Source organism: Cuculus canorus, chromosome 20 (genome assembly GCF_017976375.1).
Source record: "Cuculus canorus isolate bCucCan1 chromosome 20, bCucCan1.pri, whole genome shotgun sequence".
Taxonomy (NCBI): Eukaryota; Metazoa; Chordata; class Aves; order Cuculiformes; family Cuculidae; genus Cuculus; species Cuculus canorus.
The window spans coordinates 12167758-12191041 of record NC_071420.1 but is presented as its reverse complement, the minus strand read 5'-3'; the positions used below and the strand labels follow the sequence as shown (position 1 = coordinate 12191041).

At 56.0% G+C, this 23284-nt stretch overlaps 2 protein-coding genes and 1 long non-coding RNA gene across 5 annotated transcripts in view; all 3 read left to right on the top strand.

Annotated features, from left to right (window-relative positions):
• RNF43 (ring finger protein 43) overlaps positions 1-3937 on the top strand; it is a 55981-nt gene extending 52044 nt beyond the window's left edge. Inside the window, 1 exon segment of the mRNA XM_009562106.2 lies at positions 825-3937. Coding sequence (XP_009560401.2) covers positions 825-868 — 44 coding nt within the window. The 3' untranslated portion in view covers positions 869-3937.
• A 1544-nt stretch (positions 3938-5481) lies between these two features.
• Positions 5482-9280, top strand: SUPT4H1 (SPT4 homolog, DSIF elongation factor subunit). Of its 3 annotated transcripts, none has more exons than XR_008453080.1 (6): positions 5482-5598; positions 6499-6605; positions 7315-7370; positions 7556-7609; positions 8326-8419; positions 8868-9280. XR_008453080.1 is itself a non-coding variant. In XM_054084699.1 (5 exons), the coding sequence occupies exons 1-5, from the start codon at positions 5530-5532 to the stop codon at positions 8933-8935; spliced, it is 354 nt and encodes a 117-aa protein (XP_053940674.1). In that variant the 5' UTR covers positions 5482-5529; the 3' UTR covers positions 8936-9280. The 3 variants fall into 3 exon arrangements, 1 of the variants encoding a protein (XP_053940674.1); XR_008453081.1 differs by lacking the exon at positions 8868-9280 and adding an exon at positions 8492-8855; XM_054084699.1 differs by lacking the exon at positions 8326-8419.
• Positions 9281-20858: 11578 nt separating this feature from the next.
• On the top strand, positions 20859-23062 carry LOC128854172 (uncharacterized). The gene is made up of 2 exons (XR_008453126.1): positions 20859-21358; positions 22462-23062. It is a non-coding gene; the product is annotated as an uncharacterized LOC128854172 (long non-coding RNA).
• Positions 23063-23284: the final 222 nt, after the last annotated feature.

Sequence of the window (23284 nt, the reverse complement as noted above, 5' to 3'; positions counted from 1 at the left end):
CTTCCTTGAGCATCCCCACCAGGGTTTCTTGGTGGGGTTTGCCTAAAGATACATCACTGCCTATGAGACAGTACCTGGGTGTCGTCTCACTGGAGAATCAATCCTCAAGGAGCACTTAATGGATCCTTTTAAAGAAGTCAGAGAAGTGGCAGTGCGTTACAGCTTCCTGAGCCAGCCAGCACGCATGGCTCTGGTCCCACAACAGGCAGATCCTCCCAGCACAGGCTGATGAAATCTCTTTGTTCCTCTCTCTGGGAAACCTCACCTCCTGCAGCATGTGGCCAGCTTCCTCCCCCTCACCTCCTTCTCCTGCTCACCCTCTTAGCAATTCTCTTTCATGTCATGCCCTTGATCTTTACTAGAGAGGGGAAAGGCATCCCCTCTCCAGTAAAGAGGGCAGGAAAAGTGGAAGAATCAACAAAACTGATTTTAAGATGAAAGAGGGGAGATTGAGATGAGATCTTAGGAAGAACTGTGTTGCTGTGAGGGTGGGGAGGCCCTGGCCCAGGTTGCCCAGAGCAGTGGTAGCTGCCCCATCCCTGGAGGTGTTCCAGGCCAGGTTGGATGGGGCTTGGAGCCCCTGATCCAGTGGGAGGTGTCCCTTCCCATGGCAGGGGGTGGAACTGGATGGGCTTTGAGGTCCTTTCCAAACCAAACCAGTCCATGATTCTATGATTCTATAGGGATTTGGAGGACCTCTGCATCCTGTTGAAGGGGTGATAGGATGGCAGGGAGTTGGAACTTTGTGGTCCCTTCCAACTCAAACCATTCCATGATTCTGTGATTCTATGACATTTTTCTTTTTGCCTTTTCTTTGACTGCAGGGTCTGAAGAGGAGGTCCAGGATGTCCATGAACACTCAGTTTAAAACACTGGCCTGTTTCTTACTGGAGAGCTGGAGTGGAAAAACACATTCAGCATACTGGCTGCAGAGGAGCTCTCGTCTCATTCTCTGCACAAGCAATGTGTGATAACCAGCCCCGACCTGTATGACCCACACTGAAATGCAAACTGCAAATAAGCAACGTGGCACTGTGGTGTCCTCACGCGTTCCCATGTGGTGATGGTCATGCAGAGCCATGTTCTCCAGGTCCCCTTCTCCTTTGGAGGCACAGGCAGCCCATCTTCATCCTGTGGTTTCTGTCTACATGGGCTGGCTCTTCGGGAGTCACCTGCTGGAGAGCTCGTGGAGTGAGTGCAAGCTGCTATTCTGGCATGTTCACGGCACAGAAGGTTTTGCTAAACCTTTCAAAAATAAACAAGCCTTCGAGACTAAAAGCTGCAGAAATTATTTTCTGTGGCCTGATAGCCCCTGACTTCATCTCCTCGCTTAGGTCAAAAGCCAGGCTTCTTAATTTCACTTTTCTACTCTCAGTTCAGATGCAGGAACAAGCTGTTCTCAATCTCAGCACTCGCAGCTCTGCCCTGCAAGGTGCTGCTTCTGACTTCACTGGAATCCCTCAACACTTAGAATCACTTCATTGTCCCTCAGCTGACACCATCATGGTCATTTGCTGCATTTTATCAGCAGCAGGAGAGGTGAAGACATGGGAGAATGTTGGCCTTTCTTGGAAGCAGCTAGGTCTGAGTCTTCCCATTGCAAAGAACCAACCCTCTCACCTGGCACTGTCAACAAATCTCTTGCTCATCCTCGAACTCCTCCACTTACCCTCATGGTAGGTGTGACGGTTGGCCCTGTTAAGAGCAACTCATTTTCTGAGCATATTTCAAACCTGCCATGTCCTCATCCCAGGAGTCATGGGAAATCCTTGAGTTCTCATGGCTCCTGCTTCTCTCCTCCCTCCCTTATTGCCCCAAGACAGCAAAAATATCCATCGAAAGCATCCAGAATAAACGGAGACCAGAGTCCCATACATCTCCCAGCCTTATCTTCAGATTTCTGAGCCACCTGAAATGATCCTGAGAAGGGATTTTTCAAAATACCATTCTGCTTTTTCTAACATTTTGATGATGGAGACAGAAAACTTGGGAAATTGCCAGGCTCTAGCTTTATTATTGGGGATTTTTACCTCCCATTTGTGGTTGGGTTTGGGTTTTTTTTTCTGAATGTCACTAGTTTTTATCCTACATCTCCTCAAATGGGGACATTCAAGTAAAGCAGAACCTGCCAAATTCCAAATCTAGAGAACCCCAAAAGTTTTCATATAGCAGGGAATTAGAGCATTGGGTTCATTGCTCTAGATGATCATTCAGGCCAAAGCATGAGCCAGATTCCCGTGAAAGTGCATTTATACAGCACCAAGTGTTGTTAACCAGAGTTAATATGTTGGTGAGGAGACAGCACTGGAGCTGAAGGCAGCTCCCGACTATCTGAAACCCGGCACAGGGACAGATGTCCCCAGCTGCTCAGTGCTCAGTCAGCTTTCTGTGTCTTCCTTGGAAGCAGCAGCTTCTCCTCCAGTTCAAGAGAGGGCACTGAAAATACAGTCCCAGTCCAGGATAATCCTGCCCCTGCCTTGCTTCATTGGTGAGGAAAGCTTTTTACAGGGTTTGCTGCCCTTCATCTTTGAAAAAGGCATCTTGTCCCAGCTGCTGATCAGTCGCTGACATTTAAGTGATGGTCTTCAAAGCCTGCCAACAGCACTGCCTTAAACAAACCATTAGTCTCTTGCTAGCATTCAGTTCTTCTCGCCTGTGGCGAAGGTACTGCAGGACCATTCACTCTAGAGAAGAGATGAATTTCTTGCATCAAAGAACCCAGTAGAATTCTGTTTTACCCTTTCCAGGCTTGTCCTGCAGAGCAAGCAGAAGACAAGAGCTGACATGTTTTCTCCTTTGCAGGGAAATCAGTCTTAAACCAGAGGCAAAAAGGAGCGGATGTAGATTCCTCCTGCTCAGCTTGTCCATGGCTTGTCTCCACCAGCTCCCTGCATCCTCACTGACCACCCTGAAGGGCTCAGATGGTTTTACAGAAGAGAGGGTCATGGACTCCAGGTGCTCCCATAAGGAGTCAAAAAGGCTGAGAGCCGTCTTGCATTTCACTGCCTTGAAAGAAGAGTGCTGTGTTTGCAGTCTAAAAGTCCTCTTCTCTTTCTCTCTTTATCCTTAAAAACCAGGAGGGCTCAGAGTCTGTGGCAAGCCCCAAGCTTCTTGGAGAAGGGCACTTAACGCACCCTTTCCCCTCCCCACTGCAGTATTACCAGGCTGTGCAGGGCAACGCCTGCTTTAAGTGTTTTCCTTTCCCGATGTTATGCTGCTGTTCCTTTTCATCTACAAAACGGCCATCCTGGATGCTGGGCCCACTCCCAGGGGCTGGCTGAGACAGATGGGAGCGTGCAGGTCCGCCTCACGGTGTTCTCCAGTGGGACGAGAGGGAGGAACTCTCCAGGAAGGGTTCTTTCAATCTCTTCTTCAGTAGATGGACCACCAGCCTCGCTGCCTGGAAGGGAAGAAGCAACATCTGAGAAACAAGGAACGACTCCTCTCAGTTCCTGCACCTCTCATTTCTGGCTGACGATTTGGAGTGCTCAGCACCCTTGGGTCTCAACACTGAATTTCTTCAGCAGTGAAGCAGAGCTCATTTTCCTTCATTGCATCCAAAGTCCCAGGTGAATACTGATGGAAACCAGAGCATCCTAAACTCCCTCTGTCCAACCTCAAAGCCCCAGCCCTTCCCCAGGGACCACTGGCTTCCCAGGACCTGGGTACTGAGGGCCAGGATCTCCTACCTTCCTGCACAGACCCTCCACTCTCCCTTTTATAATGTTCAGATCCTTTGGAAATGTGAATATAGAGGTTTGTTTGTTTGTTTGTTTGTTTTCTTTTTTGTTCGGGTTTTTTTTTGTCGCTGAGTCTGTCCTGGCTCTTGGGGCTTGGGAATAAATTATGACCCCCCAAAAAAACCCAAAGAATACGTTTTATATATATGCAAAACTGTGTATTTATGTTCGACAGAAACGAAGATGTGTGAATAATGCTCAGAAATATATTTATTTACTAATATATTTATCCATGTACATGGTCTGCTCGCCTGGTTCTGTTCTTTGTACCAAGCCCTTCACACCATGAGGCCAAAGGTGCCTCTGCCCAGCGCCTGTGAAATCAATCACTTGGACCCAGACCTTGGCTCCCAGACCCCAGCCCCAGCCTGCAGACCTCAGCATTCACCCCCAGACCTGGGGGCCTTGATCCTTTGATCCCAGCCCCCACCCCCCAGACCCCAGTGCCCCAACCTCATTCCATCTCACCTCCCCCCCATCTCAGCCCTCAGACCCCCAGACCCAGACCCTGGCCACTGCACCTGAACCCCAGCCCTCAGCCCCCAGCCCTCAGCCCCCACCCCTAGATCCCAGACTCCAGATGCCGGTCCCCCAGCCTCTGGCACCCACACCCCAGAACCCTTTCCACACTCCCACCTCAGACCCATAGACCCAGAATCCTGGCCCCCGCACCCAGCCCCAGCCCCTGGCACCCACCCCAGTCCCCTGGCCCCTGGTCTCACTCCACCTCACCCCTCCAGACCCCAGCCCTCAGATCCCAGCTCCTGCACCAAAATGCCCGTACCCAGACCCTGATCCCATTCCACCCTCCACCTCTGGCAGCCCCAAGCCCCAGCCCCAAGCCCGTTCCCCCCATACCCTGACCCCCGATTGCTGCCCCCCAGACCCTGGCACCCGCATCCCATACCATAGAATCATAGAATCATAGAATCATAGAATCATAGAATCACAGAATCATAGAATAGTTTGGGTTGGAAGGGATTTTAAATATCATCCAGTTCCATCCCCTGCCATGCGCAGGGACATCCCACTGGATCAGGCTGCCCAAGGCCCATCCAACCTGGCCTTGAACACTTCCAGGGATGGGGCAGCCACAACCTCCCTGGGCAACCTGGTCCAGTGTCTCACCACTCTCACAGGGAAGAAATTCTTCCTAATGTCCAGTCTAAATCTGCCCCTCTCCAGTTTGTACCCATTCCCAGGGGATTCTGCCCCTGTACTCGGCACTGGTGAGACCGCACCTCGAATCCTGGGTTCAGTTCTATCCCCTCACCACAAGAAGGATGTTGAGGCTCTGGAGTGTGTCCAGAGAAGAGCAACGAAGCTGGTGAGGGGGCTGGAGAACAAGTCTTACGAGGAGCGGCTGAGAGAGCTGGGGTTGTTTAGCCTGGAGAAGAGGAGGCTGAGGGGAGACCTGATTGCTCTCTACAACTGCCTGAAAGGAGGTTGTGGAGAGGAGGGAGCTGGGCTCTTCTCCCAGGTGACAGGGGACAGGACAAGAGGGAATGGCCTGAAGCTGCGCCAGGGGAGGGTCGGGCTGGATAACAGGAAAAAATTCTTCACAGAGAGGGCCATGTGGCCCTGGCAGAGGCTGCCCGGGGGAAGGTGGAGTCCCCATCCCTGGAGGGGTTTAAAAGACGGGTGGTCGAGGTGCTCAGGGCCATGGTTTAGTAACAGACAGCAACGGTTGGATTCGATGCTCCAAGAGGCCGTTCCCAGCCCGGTGATTCCGTCACCCCCTCATCCCAGCCCCGCCCCTCGGCCCCGGTTCCGGCCCCGCCCCGCGGCGATGGCGCTGGAGACTGTGCCCAAGGATCTGCGCCACCTCCGCGCCTGTCTGCTCTGTTCGCTTGTCAAGGTGCGAGCCCTGCTTCCCCCCGGCCCTGCCTAGCACCCCCCTTCTCCCTTTCCCTGCTTCCCCACCCTCCGTCCCCAGGGCTCCCCCCTTCCCCCATTCCCTGCCCAGGACTCCCTCCTTTCCCCCCTTTCCCCTCGCCGGGGCTCTCCCTTCCCCCCCTCCTCTGCCAGGGCTCCCCCTTCCCCACCCTCAGTCCCCAGGGCTCCACCATTCCCCCTTTTCCCTTCCTCGGGGCTCTCTCTTTCCCCCCTTTCCTCCCTCTTCCTGCCCAGAGCTCCCCCTTCTGCCCCCCCCCCCCCCCCCCAACCCCCCTGCTCCCCCTTTCCTCCCTCTCCGTGCCCGGGGCTCCCTCTTCCCCCCCTTCCTCGGCCAGGGCTCCTCCCTTCTCCCTTTCCCCCCCTTCTCCCCTTCCCCACCCTCTGTCCCCAGGACTGCCCTATTCCCCCATTCCCTGCCCAGGGCTCCCCCCTTTCCCCCTTCCTTTCCCAGAGCTCCCTCTTCCCCCCTTTCTCCTTACCCAGGGCTCCCCCCTTTCGCCCTCTTCCTTGCCCAGGACTCTCCCCTTTCCCCTTCTTCCTTGCCCGGGGCTCCCCCTTTCCCCGTCTTCCTCGCCCGGGGCTCCCCACTTTCCTCTCCTTCCTCGTGCAGGGCTCCCCCCTTCTCCCCCTCTGCTCCCTCTCCCTGACCTGGACTCCCCCCTTTCCCCTCCTCTCCCTTTCCCCCCTTCCCTACCCTCCATCCCCAGGACTCCCCCCTTCCCCCATTCCCTGCCCAGGGCTCCCCCCTCTTCCTGTTGCAGACCCCCAGCTCCCCCCAGCCCATCCCTCCCCTCCCTCCCTGGTGCCGCGGACAACATCCCCCTACCACAGCCACAACGCGCTGACACCTCTGTCCACCCAGACCATTGACCAGTTTGAGTATGATGGCTGTGACAACTGCGATGCCTACCTGCAGATGAAGGGCAACCGGGAGATGGTCTATGACTGCACCAGCTCCTCCTTCGACGGGTGAGTGTGGCTCCTGGCACCACTGGTGCTACCTGTCCAGGAATCAGAGAACCATGGAACGGTTTGCACTGGAAGGGACCTTAAAGTCCATCCAGTTCCACTGCCCTACCGTGGGCAGGGACACCTCTTACTGGATCAGAGTGCTCAAAGGACCTCGGTGGCCATTGTGCCAGATCCCACAGTGCTGCCCCAGCTGGGGCTTCCTTGGCTGAAGTCACACTGATGCTCTGCCAGACCCTTCTCCCAGGACAATCCCTGCTTTTTTCTGAGATCCCAGAAGTGGGATTGGGACTCACCAGTTCCCTGACAGGATCAGACATAGTCTTGGGCAACTCAGCCCTGCCGGCTCTTGCTTGTAAGACACTGTCAGGCAGATCTGTGACCCTCTGGCTTTGTCTCTCCATGTCTCCCTGTCACTACATCCATCCCGTCACCCTTTCAACATGGTGCAGAGCTCCTCCGCATCCCTATAGAATCATGGAGTGGTTTGGGTTGGAAAGGACCATAAAACCCATCCAGTTCCCCCCACCTGCCATGGGCAGGGATGCCTCATACTGGATTGGGTTGCTCCAAGCCCCATCCAGCCTGGCCTTGAACACTTCCAGGGATGGGGCAGCCGCCACTGTTCTGGGCAACCTGGGCCAGGGCCTCCCCACCCTCACAGCAAAACATTGTTTCCTAAGATCCCTTACTCCCATCTCTACCACAGGATCATCGCCATGATGAGCCCCGAGGACAGCTGGGTCTCCAAGTGGCAGCGCATCAGTGAGTGGTTTTTCCTGCCTGGTTTGGGAGCCAGAGATCCCGTTTTTCCAGCAAACCCTTCTGTGGGGCAGTGGGAGTCACTGTTTGGGCTCTGGAGGGTGGGTTTTGCTCCCGATGAGGTGGCATCTGCTCAGCCTGGCAGGTTTGCTGCTCTGTGGGGTAACTCGGCCTTTTCTGTCTCCCAGGTAACTTCAAGCCGGGTGTCTATGCAGTGTCTGTGACTGGCCGCCTGCCCCAAGGTAATGCTGCCGGCGTGTGCGAGGGCAGTCTTCTGCAGATGGCAGCCGAGGGGTGGCTCTGTTTGTCGTGCGTTGGGGCTGTCACCATCTCCGAGGTGACAGATGGGGCTGCACCTGCGTGAGGAATCAGAATTTAGAGGTGTGTTGAGAACAGAGCCCACACTGTTCTGAACTGAAGGGATGAGCGAGGTGACTGCAGAGAGGAGGTACAGAGCAGGAGGATGGTTTTGGGGGGTCCTGCAGACAGCTTTTCTACCTGCACTCCTCAGAACTCAGCCTGCCAGAGGCGGGTATTGAAGATGGTGTTGGCTGAAAGCTGTGGGACCAGGCAGGCCATCAGAGGGATGAACTGTGATAAAAGGGTGAATCCAGAAAGTGAGCATGTTTCAAACCATTCAGCTACAAGGATACATGGAGGTTTGTCCATAGAAAAGGTTTTGGCAGGACTGGATGCTGCTTTGGCATTCTCAGTGAGCAGACGCCCCTTCCCATCCTCATCCTTCTTACATAAAGGTGGGATTTGTGCCTTTATAAATGGAGTGGGAGGTGTAGAGGGTTGGCCTTGTCTCTGTAAGGCAGAAGCTGCGTCATCTGTCTAGCAGATAGCTCCTGTCCTGTTTGTAGTCCCAGAGTAGAGTCCCATCCTGTGCCCTGCCCAGGAGTGCTGCCATCCCATATTCCTGGGGTGAAAGCTGTGCTTGTGTCTGGAATCCCAGGCTCCCTGTTTCTGCCCTGACCTCCACCAACTGCATTGGAAAAGAACTAGAACATCACAAGGCTTGAAGCTGAGGTCTGCTGGCACAGCTTTGGGTATGTAGAATCATGAAATGGTTTAGGTTGGAGGGGACTTCAAAGATCTCATCTCAATCTCCCCTCTTGCAGCTCAAAACCGTTCCCCCTCGTCCTGTCCCTGCACTCCCTGATCAAGAGCCCCTCCCCAGCTTTCCTGGAGCCCCTTTCAAGCAGTGGAAACTGCTCTAAGGTTCAGTGCAGTCCTAATATTCGAACATTTTCAGGTGAGAAATAATGTAAATAAAATCTCTACCTGGTTCTTTCCCAAGGCAAAACAAGAGGTGATGTTTGGGAGCTCTACCCAGGCTTTTAGAGTAGAAGTAGGAACAGTCCTGTTAGAAGAAACCAAGAAGATGATTGTGCAGTTCCTGATCTCTGCAGTGGAGTCGTAACAGAGCAAGCAGATTTTTTTCAGGACTTCTTATCCCTAGAGAATACTGAAATGTGTTTTGTCTCCTCACTGCAGGGATTGTCCGAGAGCTGAAGAGCCGTGGTGTGGCTTACAAGTCCCGAGACACAGCTATCAAAACCTAAGGGCTCTTGTGGTGCCTGGAGGATCCCCCAGCGTAGCATTTGGAGGTGGTGGGCGCACAGGGCACTGCTCTGAAACTTTTTAGTTTTAGCATGTGTGAAAGCCAGCCTGGACTCCAGGAGTTTACTGGCTCCCCTCCTCTCGCTCCATATCTCTGGACTCTGCCGTGCCTCTGCCCACAAAGTCTGTCAGAGCTTTTTTTGAGCCTTGACAAGCGAGAGAGTGTGGGTGGGTCTGGGAAATGGTGTTTAATGGTGATGCACAAAGCTTTTTTACAGTTTGCGTGGAAAAACAGAGAGCTGGGATTTGGCTGTGTAAATACTGCAATAAAACACACTGCTTGGTCAGAGCTGAGTCCGTCCTTGTGCTCGGTCACTGGATTCAGCTGCCGCAGGAAGCAGGTGGCACAGTGAGGGACTTTGGGCTCAGCCCCCTGCCTCCCAAACTGCTTGGAGCCTCCAAATGCCATCGTTTTTTGTGCCACAGACCACACTCCTGCCTCAAGAGGGAGATCCTGCTCTGCCTGGATTGGGGTGTCCTTTGGTGTAGGAACAAGCGGACTAGTGATGTGTATTTTATGGCTCACAGCTGTGGGAATAGGTAAGGTCATGTTCAGTATTTCATGTAGAAGTCATTATCTAGAGCTCAGGATGCTCTGGGCCTGCAGTGTCCTATACAAAGGAGACAGAAGTAGGCTTGGAGAACCTTCAGTTTGGCCAATGCTGGTCTCCAGGTCAGGCAGAGAAAGATGAGTCTGTTGCTGGTGTGGTTGGGAGGCAGCACTGGACTTGTGGGAGTTGAGGGATGGACAAACAGGTGAAAACACCCATCCAGTCACCTGTTTGTAGAGGTCTGAGTGTTGCTGCACACATTTTAAGTGTCAGCATGGGTAGTGCCTGCGTTGCATGGGCTGCTGAGAGATTTGGGCTCCTTAGTGATAGCTCTTCATAGCATCATTGAATGATTGGGTTGGAAGAGACCTCAAAGCCCATCCAGTTCCACCCCCTGCCATGGGCAGGGACACCTCCCACTGGATCAGGGGCTCCAAGCCCCATCCAGCCTGGCCTGGAACCCCTCCAGGGATGGGGCAGCCACCACTGCTCTGGGCAGCCTGGGCCAGGGCCTCCCCACCCTCACAACAAAACGTTTCTCCCTAAGGTCTCATCTCAATCTCCCCTCTTGCAGCTGAAAACCTTTCCCCTGGTCCTCTCTCTGCCCTCCCTGATCAAGAGCCCCTCCCCAGCTTTCCTGGAGCCCTTTCAGCACTGGAAGCTGCTCTAAGGTCTCCCCACAGCCTTCTCTTCTCCAGACTGAACAACCCCAACTCTCTCAGCCTGGCCTCATACAGGAGGTGCTCCAGCCCTTGGATCATCTCTGAGGCCTCCTCTGGACTCACTCCAACAGCTTCATGTCCTTCCTGTTCTGAGGACTCCAGAGCTGGACACAGGGCTCCAGGTGGGGTCTCTCCAGAGCGGATCAGAGGGGCAGAATCCCCTCCCTGCTGGTCCCACTGCTTAGGATGCAGCCCAGACAGTGTTGGTTTCTGGGCTGTGAGCTCCCATTGCCAGCTCATGTTGAGCTTCTCCTCCTCGAGCACCCAAAGCCCACGAGCTGCCCCCGATCACGATGGTGGCCTGGCCAAGGGCAGAGTCCTGGATTAGTAGCTTCATGAAATAAGCGTGGATTTGTGTTTGGGATTTTTTTTTTTCCCTGAGAATCCTATAGGTGGGAATCTTAATTTTTGTTTTCTGCAGACAAATAGTGGAAAACCAGTGTGCCCTGGAAACTGCATTTGATCTGAGACGGAAGCGGCTGACGTGAGGGGTATGTGTTGCTGTTGCGCAGTGATGCTGTCAGGAGCATGGAGACAACATGCTCCCTGTCCTGCTCTGGTTTAGTAAAGCTGCCCCAAAAAAAGAGTCCCAAGCGCTTCAGGTCAGCCAGAGCATGGCTTCCCGCAGGGTTTCGGGGCAGTCGTGCAGCTGTATAAGATGGGAGCCCAGGGGAGCTGCGTGAAGTATGTGACATAAGTCATAGAACCATAGGATCTTTGAAGTTGGAAAAGCTCTCTAAGCTCCTCCAGTCCAACCATCAGCCCAACCCCATGGCGCCCACGAAACCATGTCCTGACATGCCACATGTACAAAGGTTTTGAACCCCTCGAGGGATGGAGACTCCACCACTACACTGGGCAGCCTCTGACAGGGCTTCACCACTCTTCCAGTAAAGAAGTTTTTTTAATATCCAGTCTAAACCTTCCGTGGCACAACTTGAGGCCATTTCCTCTCGTCCTATCACTTGTTACTTGGGAGAAGAGACCAGCACCCACCTCACCACAACTTCCTTTCTGGAAGCTGCAGAGAGCGATGAGGTCTCCCCTCAGCCTCCTCCAAACTAAACAGCCCCAGGTCCCTCAGGTGCTCCCAGAACCCCTGGGCTCCAGACCCTTCCCCAGCTCCGTTCCCTTCTCCAGATGCGCTCCAACCCCTCAATGTCCTTGGAGTGAGGGGCCCAAAACCCCAGGATTCAAGGTGTGGCCTCACCAGCACTGAGTGCAAGGGACGACCCCTGCCCTCCCTGCTCCTGCTGGCCACCCCATGACTGATCCAAGCCAGGGTACTGTTGGCCGCCTTGGCCACCTGGACCACCACTGGTTCATGCTCAGCTGCTGTCAACCAACGCCCCTGGGTCCTTTTGCACCGGGTAGCTTTCCAGCTGCTTTTGCCCAAGCCTGGAGCATTGATGGGGCTGTTGTGACCCAAGTGCAGAACCTGGCACTGAGTCTTGTGCCTCATACGCGGACATGGACGTGCAGGTCCCAGATGGCAGTTTCATACCAGCTATGCTGTGGGACAGAGGGGGTGAGCTGGGATCTCCATGGGGTTCCTCTGTCCACTGGGGAACAGTCCTGGGGAGCTGGGCAGCTGTGTGGGGCCAACAAGACTTGACAGGGTTTGGATTGAAAGGGATCTGGGAGGATGAGGTGGGCAGCTCTTCCTCCACCTGGGGGGACTAGGGAGTGAGACATTGGCTCCAGCTGGTTGGAAGGATGTTGGGAATGGTAGGAGGACAACCGCCCTGGCCATCCTCAGCCCCTGAAGCCTCACCCTTCAAATGCCACCGGGTGGCAGCACGGCTTTGTGGAGTGGGCCGGAGCCTGGTGATGGGCTGGAGTCAAGCTGCTGGAGGCAGACCTGAGCAAGAGACACATAAAACTTATCTCCACCTTCTGCTGTTTCACAGTGCCTTTCACTCCCTAACAGTTTCTTAGGTCGTGTCCCCCTTCCCTGGCTCCAGGAGTGGGGATGGCTGTGCTGGAGCTGGTCTGAAGCTAGAGGTGCATCGGGACCCTTCCCCAGCGCCCAGGCCACTCATCCCTTGGCCCTGTGGTGCCAAGGAGCTGACGAGAGGGTTCTCCATGGAGCAGGGCTGGCTGGTTCGGCCTGCGTTGGGGTCTGTGGCCATGGGGGTTCACATCCCACCCGCCAGGAAGCTGAAGTCCTGCAGTGACACTGTCACAGTCCAGCACCGGGCACTTTGCTCTGGGAATGGTCTCCAGAGAGCAGTGTGTGTCGTCACCACACCTCTCAGGGATGTAAACCCCATGGGAATACCACCCTTGCTCGGAAGCACAGGAACCACTCCAGGTTCTATAGAGTTAAGACAGACGGAAGTTGTGGTGCAAGTGCAATGGAGCAAGAACAGCAAGGTGAACAGGCGGAGTGCCGGTGGTCTTGCAGAGAGAGCTGCACCTCCTCTGCCTGCAGCAGCTCACAGCGCTTCCAAGAACCTGGTACCTCTAACCGGCCTGGCTTGGTGAGCCACGAGCTCACTCGCTTGCCCATGCCTGCACTGCATCTCCCAGCCCACGCTGCCCGAGTGATTCATTGCTCCCAGGTTGTCAGAGCTGAGCATTGGACCTCTGCAAAGTGTCTGAAATGAGCATTTCAGTTCAAGTCCAGCCCCTGGAGCTGCCGGGGCTTTGTAGTAGTGAGAAGCAAATGGAAGCAGCACTTTATTTGCTGAGAAAAGTAGGGCAGGGATCTCTCACGTTGAAGAAGTAGGAGGAAAAATGTGCAGTGGTGGCAGCGGGCTGGGCTGAAATCAGGAGAGAAAGCGTCAGCGGGGCAGGGAGCTGTGGATCTGAGTCAATTTAAGACAGCTCCTCCCCCTGCACCAAATGACGCTAAAATATTTCAGCCAGGCTTGAAAATCCTGCAGGTTTTGGCATCCGAAGTGGCGAGGCAGCTCTGGGCAGCCCCCGCCGTGCAGGCAGGAAGCACAAGTCACTGGATTCCTTCGTGCAGGGTTTTGGGAACCGATACCCCCAGCTCTCCCTCTGGGCGAGAAAAGTGACTTTCCCAAACCACAGAGCACAATTTGTGTCTGCGTGCAGTGGTACTGGGAAATGCCCGGCCACACTGTCCCCACCTGCACTGGGGCCTCTCCGCCTGCCACCCCGGGATGGGGACCTGCCCACATGCTGCTCCCCACCACCCAGGGGCTACAGTGGTTCATGGTGGCCTTTGTCTTGTAGGCTGGCCAAGCTGGGCTGTGGGTGAAGGGGGAGGTGTGTTAGGGTGCGTTGGGCTCACTATGGGGGCTAACAAGCCACCCAGTTGTGTTGCAGAAGATGCTCTGCACATGCCGTGGCATCATCCCCTTGTTACTCCCGTGCTGGTGCAAGGATGAGCAGGAAAGGTGCTGCGTGGCGCCAGCTGCAGCAGGGTCAGGATTGCTTCACTGTAATCTGGGAGCTGGAGTTGTTTAGCCTGGAGAAGAGGAGGCTGAGGGGAGACCTCACACTGTCTACAACTACCTGAAAGGAGGTTGTGGAGAAGTGGGTGTTGGTCTCTTCTCCCAGGTGACAGGCAATGGAACGAGAGGAAGTAGCCTCAAGTCATGCCAGGGCAGGTTCAGATTGGACATCAGGAAAATTTTCACTGAAAGGGTTCCTGGGCACTGGCAGAGGCTGCCCAGGGAGGTGGTGGAGTCGTCATCCCCGGAGAGGTTTAAAAGATGGGTGGATGAGGTGCTTAGGGATATGATTTAGTAGTGGACAGGTTGGGCTTGATGATCTCACAGGTCTTTTCCAACTTAGTGATTCTATGATTCTAAATCATCTTTCACTCGCTGCCTTCCAGCACGTAGACCCAACTTTCCCGTGTGCCTCTTGGTGTCCCTGTGTGCCAAGGGCACTGGTTGTCACAGCGGTGTGGAGACTCTTGGTGGTAGGTGTTCAGGTGGTGGTGGAGAACTCAAAACAAATGCCAGTTTAAAGCTGTTTTCCTTGGAAAATTGCTGAGGAAACCTTGGCAGGATGGAGATGCAGGAGAAGATGACCTGGATCATCCTCGCTGGAGCAAGGATGGCAAATTCACAATGCACGTAGATCACCCAGCCTGCCCATCACTTCTGTGCCAGGGCCCATGCGCAGAAGCCACCGAGGTGCCCAAGCTTATCTGATGTGGTGGGGAGAGGAGGAGACCCACAGCCAGCTTTTGGCAGCACCCATTTGGATGGGCTGCAGAGGGGATGGGTGCAGGTTTGGGAGGTGCAGGCGGCTGCAAAAGCTTTCAAAGCACAGCAGAAGCAAGGCGTGCTCCCACAGGGGCCATTCTGAGGGATTCGTGGTGCACTCGTGATGGAGGAACAGGGGGTGGGCGAGGAACTGGGCCGTGTTCTCTACTGAGGGGATCTGTAGGGAAAATAGGGAGCTCTGATGTATGATGGGTCTTCTGTGCAGTCGCCCCTCAGGAACTGCAGTGGAAGGAAGAAGCTCTGTTTTGTGAAAGGGAAACAGGCCATCTGTTCCTGACGAAGGCCTGCAAAGGGCATTTGAAGATGGTATAAGCTCAGCTCTGTTTGCAAAAGAGGCCTTAAGTTGTTTCACGGTGAACACCGCTAAACCCACTGGTCTGCTAACAGAGTTGGGGTTTTGGTGGCTGGGGGGACACAGGAAGGTGATGGAGTGTCCCAAACCTCCTCTTGGCTGAGACCTCTCACCTCCCTGGTCTGTTCTTGCAGCTTTGCATCACGGGAAGGTGAGACGCCAAGAGTTGGTGGGGCTGAGTGAGGTCTCTAGGGATGCTGAGGGCAACTGGCAAAGTGAGGCCATAGCTGAAGTCACAGAAGGGAGTTGAGAACCTCAGAGTATCTACTCTGTCTCCAGTCTCCTGGACCTCCTGCCACATCCTGGGTGGCACTTGTCCTTCGGCCTCCTGGCCAGATGTGTGTCTCTCAGGCTCTGCCTAAAGCAGCTGATGGACTGGAGGGGGCTTTTTCCCCCAAGGAATGATTGGGTAGGAGCCTTTGAGTGCCCAAACAGAGCCCTGGGACATGTGCTAGGTGAGGAGGTTGCATCTCCTCCAGTGGGGCCCCAAAGAGCCCAGGCTGTGGGACAGGGCAGGGTGGCCAGATGCCCTGGTGGCTGCAGGATCCGGCTCCCCAGCCAGGCTGGGACCTTTGTGCCGCTTTCCCAGCATCACCTGTCCAGGCCAGTTGGGAAAGGTGCCATCAATGCCAGGCTTGGGGAGATGCTTCCTTGCAGCCCTAGACACTGCCCTTGTTGTATCAGAAACGGCATGGCCAGCAGGTCCAGGGAGGTGATTCTCCCTCTGTACTCAGCACTGGTGAGACCGCACCTTGAGTACTGTGTTCAGTTCTGACCCCTCACCACAAGAAGGATGTTGAGGCTCTGGAGCGTGTCCAGAGAAGAGCAACGAAGCTGGTGAGGGGGCTGGAGAGCAAGTCTTATGAGGAGCGGCTGAGAGAGCTGGGGGTGTTTAGCCCAGCTGTTGTTTAGTGAGAAGAGGAAGCTGAGGGGAGACCTTATTGGTCTCTACAACTGCCTGAAAGGAGGTTATGGAGAGGAAGGACCTGGGCTCTTCTCCCAAGTGTCAGGGGACAGGACAAGGGGGAATGGCCTGAAGCTCCGCTAGGGGAGGTTCAGGCTGGACATCAGGAAAGAATTTTTCACGGAAAGGGTCATTGGGCACTGGCAGAGGCTGCCCAGAGAGGGAGTGGTGTCACCTTCCCTGGAGGTGTTTAAGGGACGGATGGATGAGGTGCTGAGGGATATGGTTTAGGAAGTGTTAGGAATGGTTGCACTTGATGACCCAGTGGGTCCCTTCCAACCTAGTGATTCTACAATTCTATGATTCTATGATTCCTCAGGGTCTCCAGACCTCAGAAATGCTCAGCTCTTCCCATGTCTTTTCCCTGAGGGGGACAGGGACTGCTGGGGAAGGAGGGATTGTCACCACAGAGCTCAGCCCTGCATCTCCTGAGCCCATCATGCCCTGGGAAGCCCTCAGCTCATCCTTCCTTCCCTCTGCCATGTTCAACCTCGGAACATCCTCCATCCCAGATGGTCCCACCGTGTTTGGTGCCAAACACCCTGGGAAAGTGCACAGTGGGAAGGGTGGAAAGAGAGTCGCCCATCTGTGCCACAGTGGGGTGCTGGGTGCCAGGGGGGCCCTTCTGGTGGTGCTGGAGGCCCCGACCCATGGGTTCCCCTTCCCCCACCTGTGGGGCCGGGTGCAGGTGACATGGAAAATGACGGGGCGCTTTGTGCCCTGCCGGCCGCCCAACGGTCCCGCACCCGCCATTGGCGCAGCAGGACCACGATTTGTCTATATATGGGCAAAGCGAGGCACCGGCATGAACCCGCGTGTCCCCCCGCGCCCGCCCCAGCACGTCACTTCGGCTTTTTGAGGTTTCCCTTCGTGCTCTCATTTGCCTCCTGCTCCGCTGCCTCTTTCACCCAGCAGTTTCTGGTTGACTCACTTTTAACGGCTGTGCTTCGACCCCAGCCCTGCCGGCAGCGGCGCTTCCCACGGGCACTTCCCACGAGGGGAGGCAGGACGGGAGCGCGTGGGCAGCAGCCAGGTGCCCGCTGGTCAAATGGGGCTCAGCCCCAGGGCTCTCACCCCAGTGGGTCCCACCCATCTTTTTCAGGTGTAGACGTGGTTGCTCAGATTGACCAGGGCTGCAGTTCTTCCTTGTACCCCCCTGGACCTGACAGAACGGTGATGATCAATGCTCTGCCCACCCAAGCAGCTCTTCAGAGCTGGTTCTGCCTCCTCTGATTCTTCTGGTGCAGCAGCAGCCCTCCCCAAGCTCTCCAGGAGCATCGCCAGGTCAGAGCCCCCTGTCCCAGGGCTCTTTTTTGAGGCCACAGCTTGCACTGCAGAGCAGAATGAGCTGTGCCTGCCCTTTCCTGTGCCCATTCCCCATTCACAGAGTAGATATAGTGGCTTAGGTTGGGAACGCAGTCATTAGGCTTCGGTGTTAACAGTGCCACAGCTAAGGCACCATAGCTCTGTTGGTGTCTGGTGGAATGATACCAGGAGAGGTTACCGGCTGTCTGTGCCAGTGGGGCCAGCAGAAGCCATTTTCCACTGGCCCCACAGGCTCAAGGAAGCTTTGGATGAGATGATCACCATTCCTCCTGTTAGGAATGGTTGGACTCGATGATCCAGTTGCTCCTTTCCAACCTGGTGATTCTATGATTCTCCTCCTCCTTCATCTCAGGCCTACGAGGTGCTGGATGGGTAGAAGCAGAGGTCTGGGTCTGCAGGCCAAGGCGCAGGGAAGGAGCTCATCCCCTTTAAACACAGTGTGGGGTTGAAGACAACAAATGTGGGGCTGAAGGCAACAAATGTGGGGCTGAAGGCAACAAATGTGGGGCTGAAGGCAGCCGGCTCGGCTGCCACTTCCCCTGCCTGCAGCGAGCGCCGCAACCGCAGGGGAGGAGGGGAAGTTGCTGCAAGGCCTGATAAGAAATATCAGCGCTTTTGCAGCGCCTGGGCTGCATGGCCTGACAAGGGCCCTTCCCCCTGCCCATGGGCCGGGGCTGGTGGCATTGTTGCCCCCTGAGCCCCCAGTTCCCGCTCCCCTGTGCTCACCGATACTGGGAGGGTTACTGGAAACACAACAGCCCATGTTCCAAGGGGCAGCGGCGAGCCCGGGGGTGGTGATGGCAGCGATGCACCCTAGGTGCTCATTAGAGAGCAAAAAATAGGTGGCAGCCCACGGTGCATGGGGGTGCTGGGGGTGCCTCACCCATGCCTGGATGCCCTGGGAGGAGGGGAGGGCAAAGCTGGGGGAACGGTGTCCCAGCAGAAGATGGTTTGGGCTGGGGAGCCGCAGCCACACCCCAGGACGCAGCAGTGCCCAGCACCCAGCGTGAGCAGAAATGGCCTCAGGTTGTGACGGGGAGGTTTAGATTGGATATTAGGAACAATTTCTTCACTGACAGAGTGGTGAAGCCCTGGCAGAGGCTGCCCAGGGCAGTGAGAGAGTCTCCATCCCTGGAGGGATTCAAAAAGTGTGTGGCCGTGGCATCTGGGGACATGGTTTTGCAGGCATGTGGGGTTGGGCTGGCAGTTGAACTGGATAAGCATGGAGGGCTTTTCCAACTTTAATGATTCCATGATTCTATGATTCTACTCGCAAGTTCTGTTGTTGGGTCCCTGGGCGATGCTGAGCAGGCAAGCAGGGTGCAGAGAGGGGCCCTGGGAGTGGGGTGGACCAGGCACTTCCAGGAGGTCCTGGCAGGGGAACCAGAGCCGTTTCAGCCTCCCCCAGCCCAGAAAGGCTCTGTGCTCCCAGAGGGCTCTTTTAGCTGGGGGTGCTGAGCAGAGCGGGGCCAGCGATCTGGGGATGGGATAGAAATTCCTGAAGCCTCTTTTGCCAGTTGGTAAAAGAAACAAATGACCAGGGAATGCGGTGAGTTCATCAGCAGTTGGAGCCTTTTAGACCTCCTCACCACAGTCCGAGGAACCAGATCTGCTGATTTCCTCCTTTCTGCGAGGTGGGTAGCTGCTGCTGGGGGGAGGAAACCAGCTTGGGACACCCAAAATGTCATGTCCTTCTCTCCGTTCTTGGCTGGGGAAAGAGGAAGTGTTGCCTCCCCCCACTTCCCTGCTGGGAAGGCGCCCGCAGCCCTCCTGCCAGGCTCATTGGCGCACGGACACCCGGCCGGGCAGGGGGTGGGCAGCTTCTGCTGGAGAGCCGTGTTTTGGGGAGGGCACAGCTCCTTCCCCACTGTGGTCCCTGCAGCGTCCCCCAGCACTGGCCACGTGTGTCTCCCTCCCTCTGCCATCTCCAGGTGGCCTCTCTTAGCTGCCTTCTTCAAGAGACACATTCACATCCGGCTTTGCAGCACGGTCAGCGTTACACCGACCTTGTCTCCACAATTGAGGACAGACTGTAAATTCCAAGTAACTGAAGACTTGTGAGGTCTTCTCTCCATCCCTTCCTGCTTCCCAGCCCTCTGGATTTAGCAAGGGCTGGCTCATCGTTGGAGCAAGGCACGCTGCAAGAAACGTGGCCTCAACCCCAGAGCATGGGGGGAAGTCCCTCAGCAGCACCTCTGGGACCAAAGGTCCCTCCAGCTGCCGCCAAACAGGCTCCTCAGCTTTGCTGTATAAGTGTGTGCAACTCTGACCCCTCAGGATGGGACCCACCACCGCTGGGCACCGTCCCATGGTGCAGAGGTGGCCAGCAGTGTGGAGCGTGCTGCCTCCAAGGAGGGCTTTGGGTCAGGAACTTGCTCACTCCAATTCAGGTGTCCCCAAGAGAGCTGGTCTGGAGAGGTCAGGTGGCACCCAGCTCCACGTGTGACAGCCATGCCACAGAAGTGCTGTCCACCTCCACCGAGGAGCTGCTGGCCACATGTCTCTGGCAAGGCAAGGTTCTCCTGGGTTGGAGCTGTGTCGGCTGCCCACATGGACCCCGTGGAGACAGCATCAATGGCAGCTTCGAATCCCCTGACAAACTTTTCACCAGTGCAGAGAGCGCAATGTCCCCAGCCTGGTGACTGTAAGGGAAGGGTGGGACACCGGGCACCGGGCTGGAGGTGAAGGGATGGACCCGGCTGGGCAGGCGGATGGGCGCACTTCAGCTGTCTCTTTTCAGCCCCAGGCTGGAGGAAGCTTCACAACCAATTCCTGCTCTTCCAAAGCCCACTTTACGTGCGACTACCAGTGCATATGCTGCTCAAGTCAAGTCCCTTCTGGCTGTGCCACTGCTTGGTTACTTTTGACTTTGCTTTCCTCCAAACCTCAAAAATGGCCTTTTCTTTTTTTTTACATTTCAGTCCAGATGATTGAATTATGTCGGCCTAAAAAGAGCCCTTTGCAGAGTTACACGGAAACCATTGCATGGACCAATGTGGTCCCTTCTGTGGGCACTTAGGGGGATGTAGCTCATGGGGTTTGATCTCATTTAATCGAAGCTTCATCCGGTGCTGGGGAAGGGAGCACTTCCAGCTTGCAACCTCGTGCTGGCCATGCAAACCCCACAGCGCTGTGTCCCATGGCTGCTCCAGCGCTGGAGCCACCAGGCAGCAACAGCCATCACAACCCAGGTGTGCTGGGTTGCAAACCCTGCAAATCCAGCTTTCAGATTTCTTCCCAGGGACCTCATGTTCCTGTCATGGGAACACACATCCTAAAGAGATGATTTAGGGCTTGCAGCCCTCTGGCTGCCACCAAGCAGCGCCTGAAATCCTGCAGCCCTCCACACACACACGCCGCCCACCCCTCCACTAGTTCTCTCTGTGTTTGGAAACATCTTGCTGCCATCCAGGCCCCACCACAACAATGATGTGAGGGGACAGTGGAGCACTGCCGCCATCCTTGCCCCGGGGGTGGATTTGGTTCCTGGCACCTTGTGCAAACAGCTCTTTTTTTTAATTCACCTTTCTTTTTTTTTTTTTTTTTATTTTTTTTTTCACACAAACATGTTTGTGTCTCAGCCCCGATGCCCAGGAGAGCAGAACTGGCTGCTCTGCAACAGCCCCGGTGCTTCCGGTGCTCGGCGACGGCTGCCCCTCTCCCCACGACTGGGCCGGCTGCGGTCATGCTGAGGGGTGGTGCTGGGTGGGACCGTGCACCGTTATCTCCTCAGCAGCTACGGCTCTTCCTGTGGTCGGGGCCACGTGGGCAGGAGGGGGTTAAAAGCGCCCCCGCGCCCTGCAGGGGCTCATTGCTCATGGGCCACCACCATCACCCCATGCACCTCACCTCACCAGCACCTTACATGAGCCACTAGCACCCAGCGTGGGCCACCAGCTTCCAGCGCGCACCACCAGCACCCAGTGTGGGCCACCAGCAGTCAGCATGGGCCACCAGCAGCCAACGTGGGCCACCAGCATTCGACACGCACCACCAGCACCCACTGTGGGTCACCAGTACCAGCACCCAGCGTGGGCCATCGGCACCCAACATGGGTCACCAGCACCTGGCACAGCTCATCGGCACCCAGCATGGGCCACCCGCATCCCAACCCAGCCGTGGGGAACCCGTCCAAGGTGTCCACATGGCACTGGAGGAGCAGTGTGGGGTTTCCTGAGGTGCCGGTGGCTGCAGCCCCAATCCTGCCGCGAGGGGGGCAGTGGGTGCTGGGGCTGATGGCAGGTAAGGGGGTGCCCCCATGCTGGGGAGAAGGGCGCAGCGGGGCCGTGCAGATGGAAGGGTGGAGACTGGTGGGCGGGCAGAGGCGGGAAGCGCCAAAGCAGAAGTGCCACACTGGGGGTTTTTGGTGACAGCAAGGATGGGACCAGGTGGACGCGGAGGCTGGTGGGGCAGGAGAGGTGAGACTGTTGGGGCTGGAGGGTTCCATGGCCTCAGGTGCGGGGACCTCTGTGTGACTTCCACCTCATGGGCCAAAAGGCAATGGAGGCACCACAAAGGGTGGCCGTGAGGTGAGGTGAGGTCAAGTCCGCAGAGCTCCCATGGCCTCAGAGGCAAGAGGATGGGGGCAAGGGGGTGTTCGGTAAAGAGGATGGTGGGATGAAGTAGGGTCCCCCATGGGAACATTGCAAGGCTAATGGGGAGGGGGTTTGCCATAGATCCCCTCCATGGGGACAGGGCGAAAGAGTCCTCTGTGACCAGAGTGCCATCTAGGTGAGGCCCCTTGATGGGGACATGGCACAAGGGGGCCCTGTGACAGAGACAAGGTTTGATGGGCAATGATGTTTGAGGTGGGATCCCACCCTTGTGATCTGGGTGAGGAGCTCCTCTGTGACAGATGGGGTTTGAAGGGCAATGATAGAGTTCAAGGTGGGATCTCCCCCATGGGACAAGGCAAGTGGGACTTCTGTGAACGTAATGGTATGAGGTGGAGGACTCACCACTTTGGGGACAAGTCAAAGCTGTCCGCTATGACTAGCGTGGGGTATTGGGTGACTTCCCTGCTTTGAGGACAGGGTGAGGAGGATAGAGCTTGTGCTTGTGCCCAGGATAGATCTTGAGGTGGGACAGTGGGGTATGGGGTAGTCTTGCCCATGAGGACAAGGTGAGGATGTCCCCTCTGCCCAGGGTGGGGTTTCAGGGGTGACAAGGGGGCAGAAGGCAGGGTCACACCCATGGGGATGTCTATGTCCCCCATGCCCAGCACAGCTCCCCGAGATGGGAGGTGACGCTGCCAGGGGTTTTCTCCCCCTGGGGCAAGACCTGCCCTGCAACCTTCGTCTCTGGTCGTGCCGACACTGAAGGTGACCAGTGGCTGTGCCATGCAGGGGTGGGAGGTGGCCATGCGTGGGCTGAAGCGGGCACCTCGCCAGAGATGGAGCAACCGCCGGACCCCGACTGAGAGACAGTGCAGTCACCCATAAAGTAGAAAGCACTACTAAACAGCACTGCAGGGTGTAGTGTTTCCTACTTTATGGATGAGTGTACTGTGGGCTACGGAGAAGAGAGCGCCGCTGCGACCCAACGTGCCCGTCCCACCTTGTACGTGCTCCAAGAGCTGTGCCTGGCTCACAGGAGGGTGCCCATGCCCATCTGCCCACCCCATGGGTACTATCACCATCGCTGGGCTGCAGATGTTCTGCCCTGTCCCCTCTTCCCCAGCCGCGTGGCCCCTGTGGGTAGTGGAGGCACTGCTGGGTCGGAGCATGCCCCACGCTGGGAGGCCAGGTAGGTAGCAAAGCCTCCAGGTCCCGCTTTTTTCGCCCCATCTTAGCTCTCCACGTGGCAAAGCGCTGGGAAGAGCTGGGCGGTGGCACCCACGTGGGATGGGGACAGGCATGGGAGGCAGATGGGGTTCTTGGATGGCTTTGTGCTGCCCAGAAATCACTGGGGGCATCTGGTCTGCTGAATAAAACTCATTGGCATTGACTTGTGGGCTTCTTCTTTATCCTGTTCCCGGGAAATGCAAAACCAGAGAAGAGATGCTTGTGATATGCAGAGCCACAGGCACTGGGGTTCTCCTGGAGGCACCATGAACTTGCAGTGCCTGAGTCCAAGTCTGTACCACTGGGAGACTCTGGGGACAACTGGGACCATGCGTAGGGGGGTGGAAACAGCTCAGGAGGAGCCAGCAGATCTCAGCCCATCGCC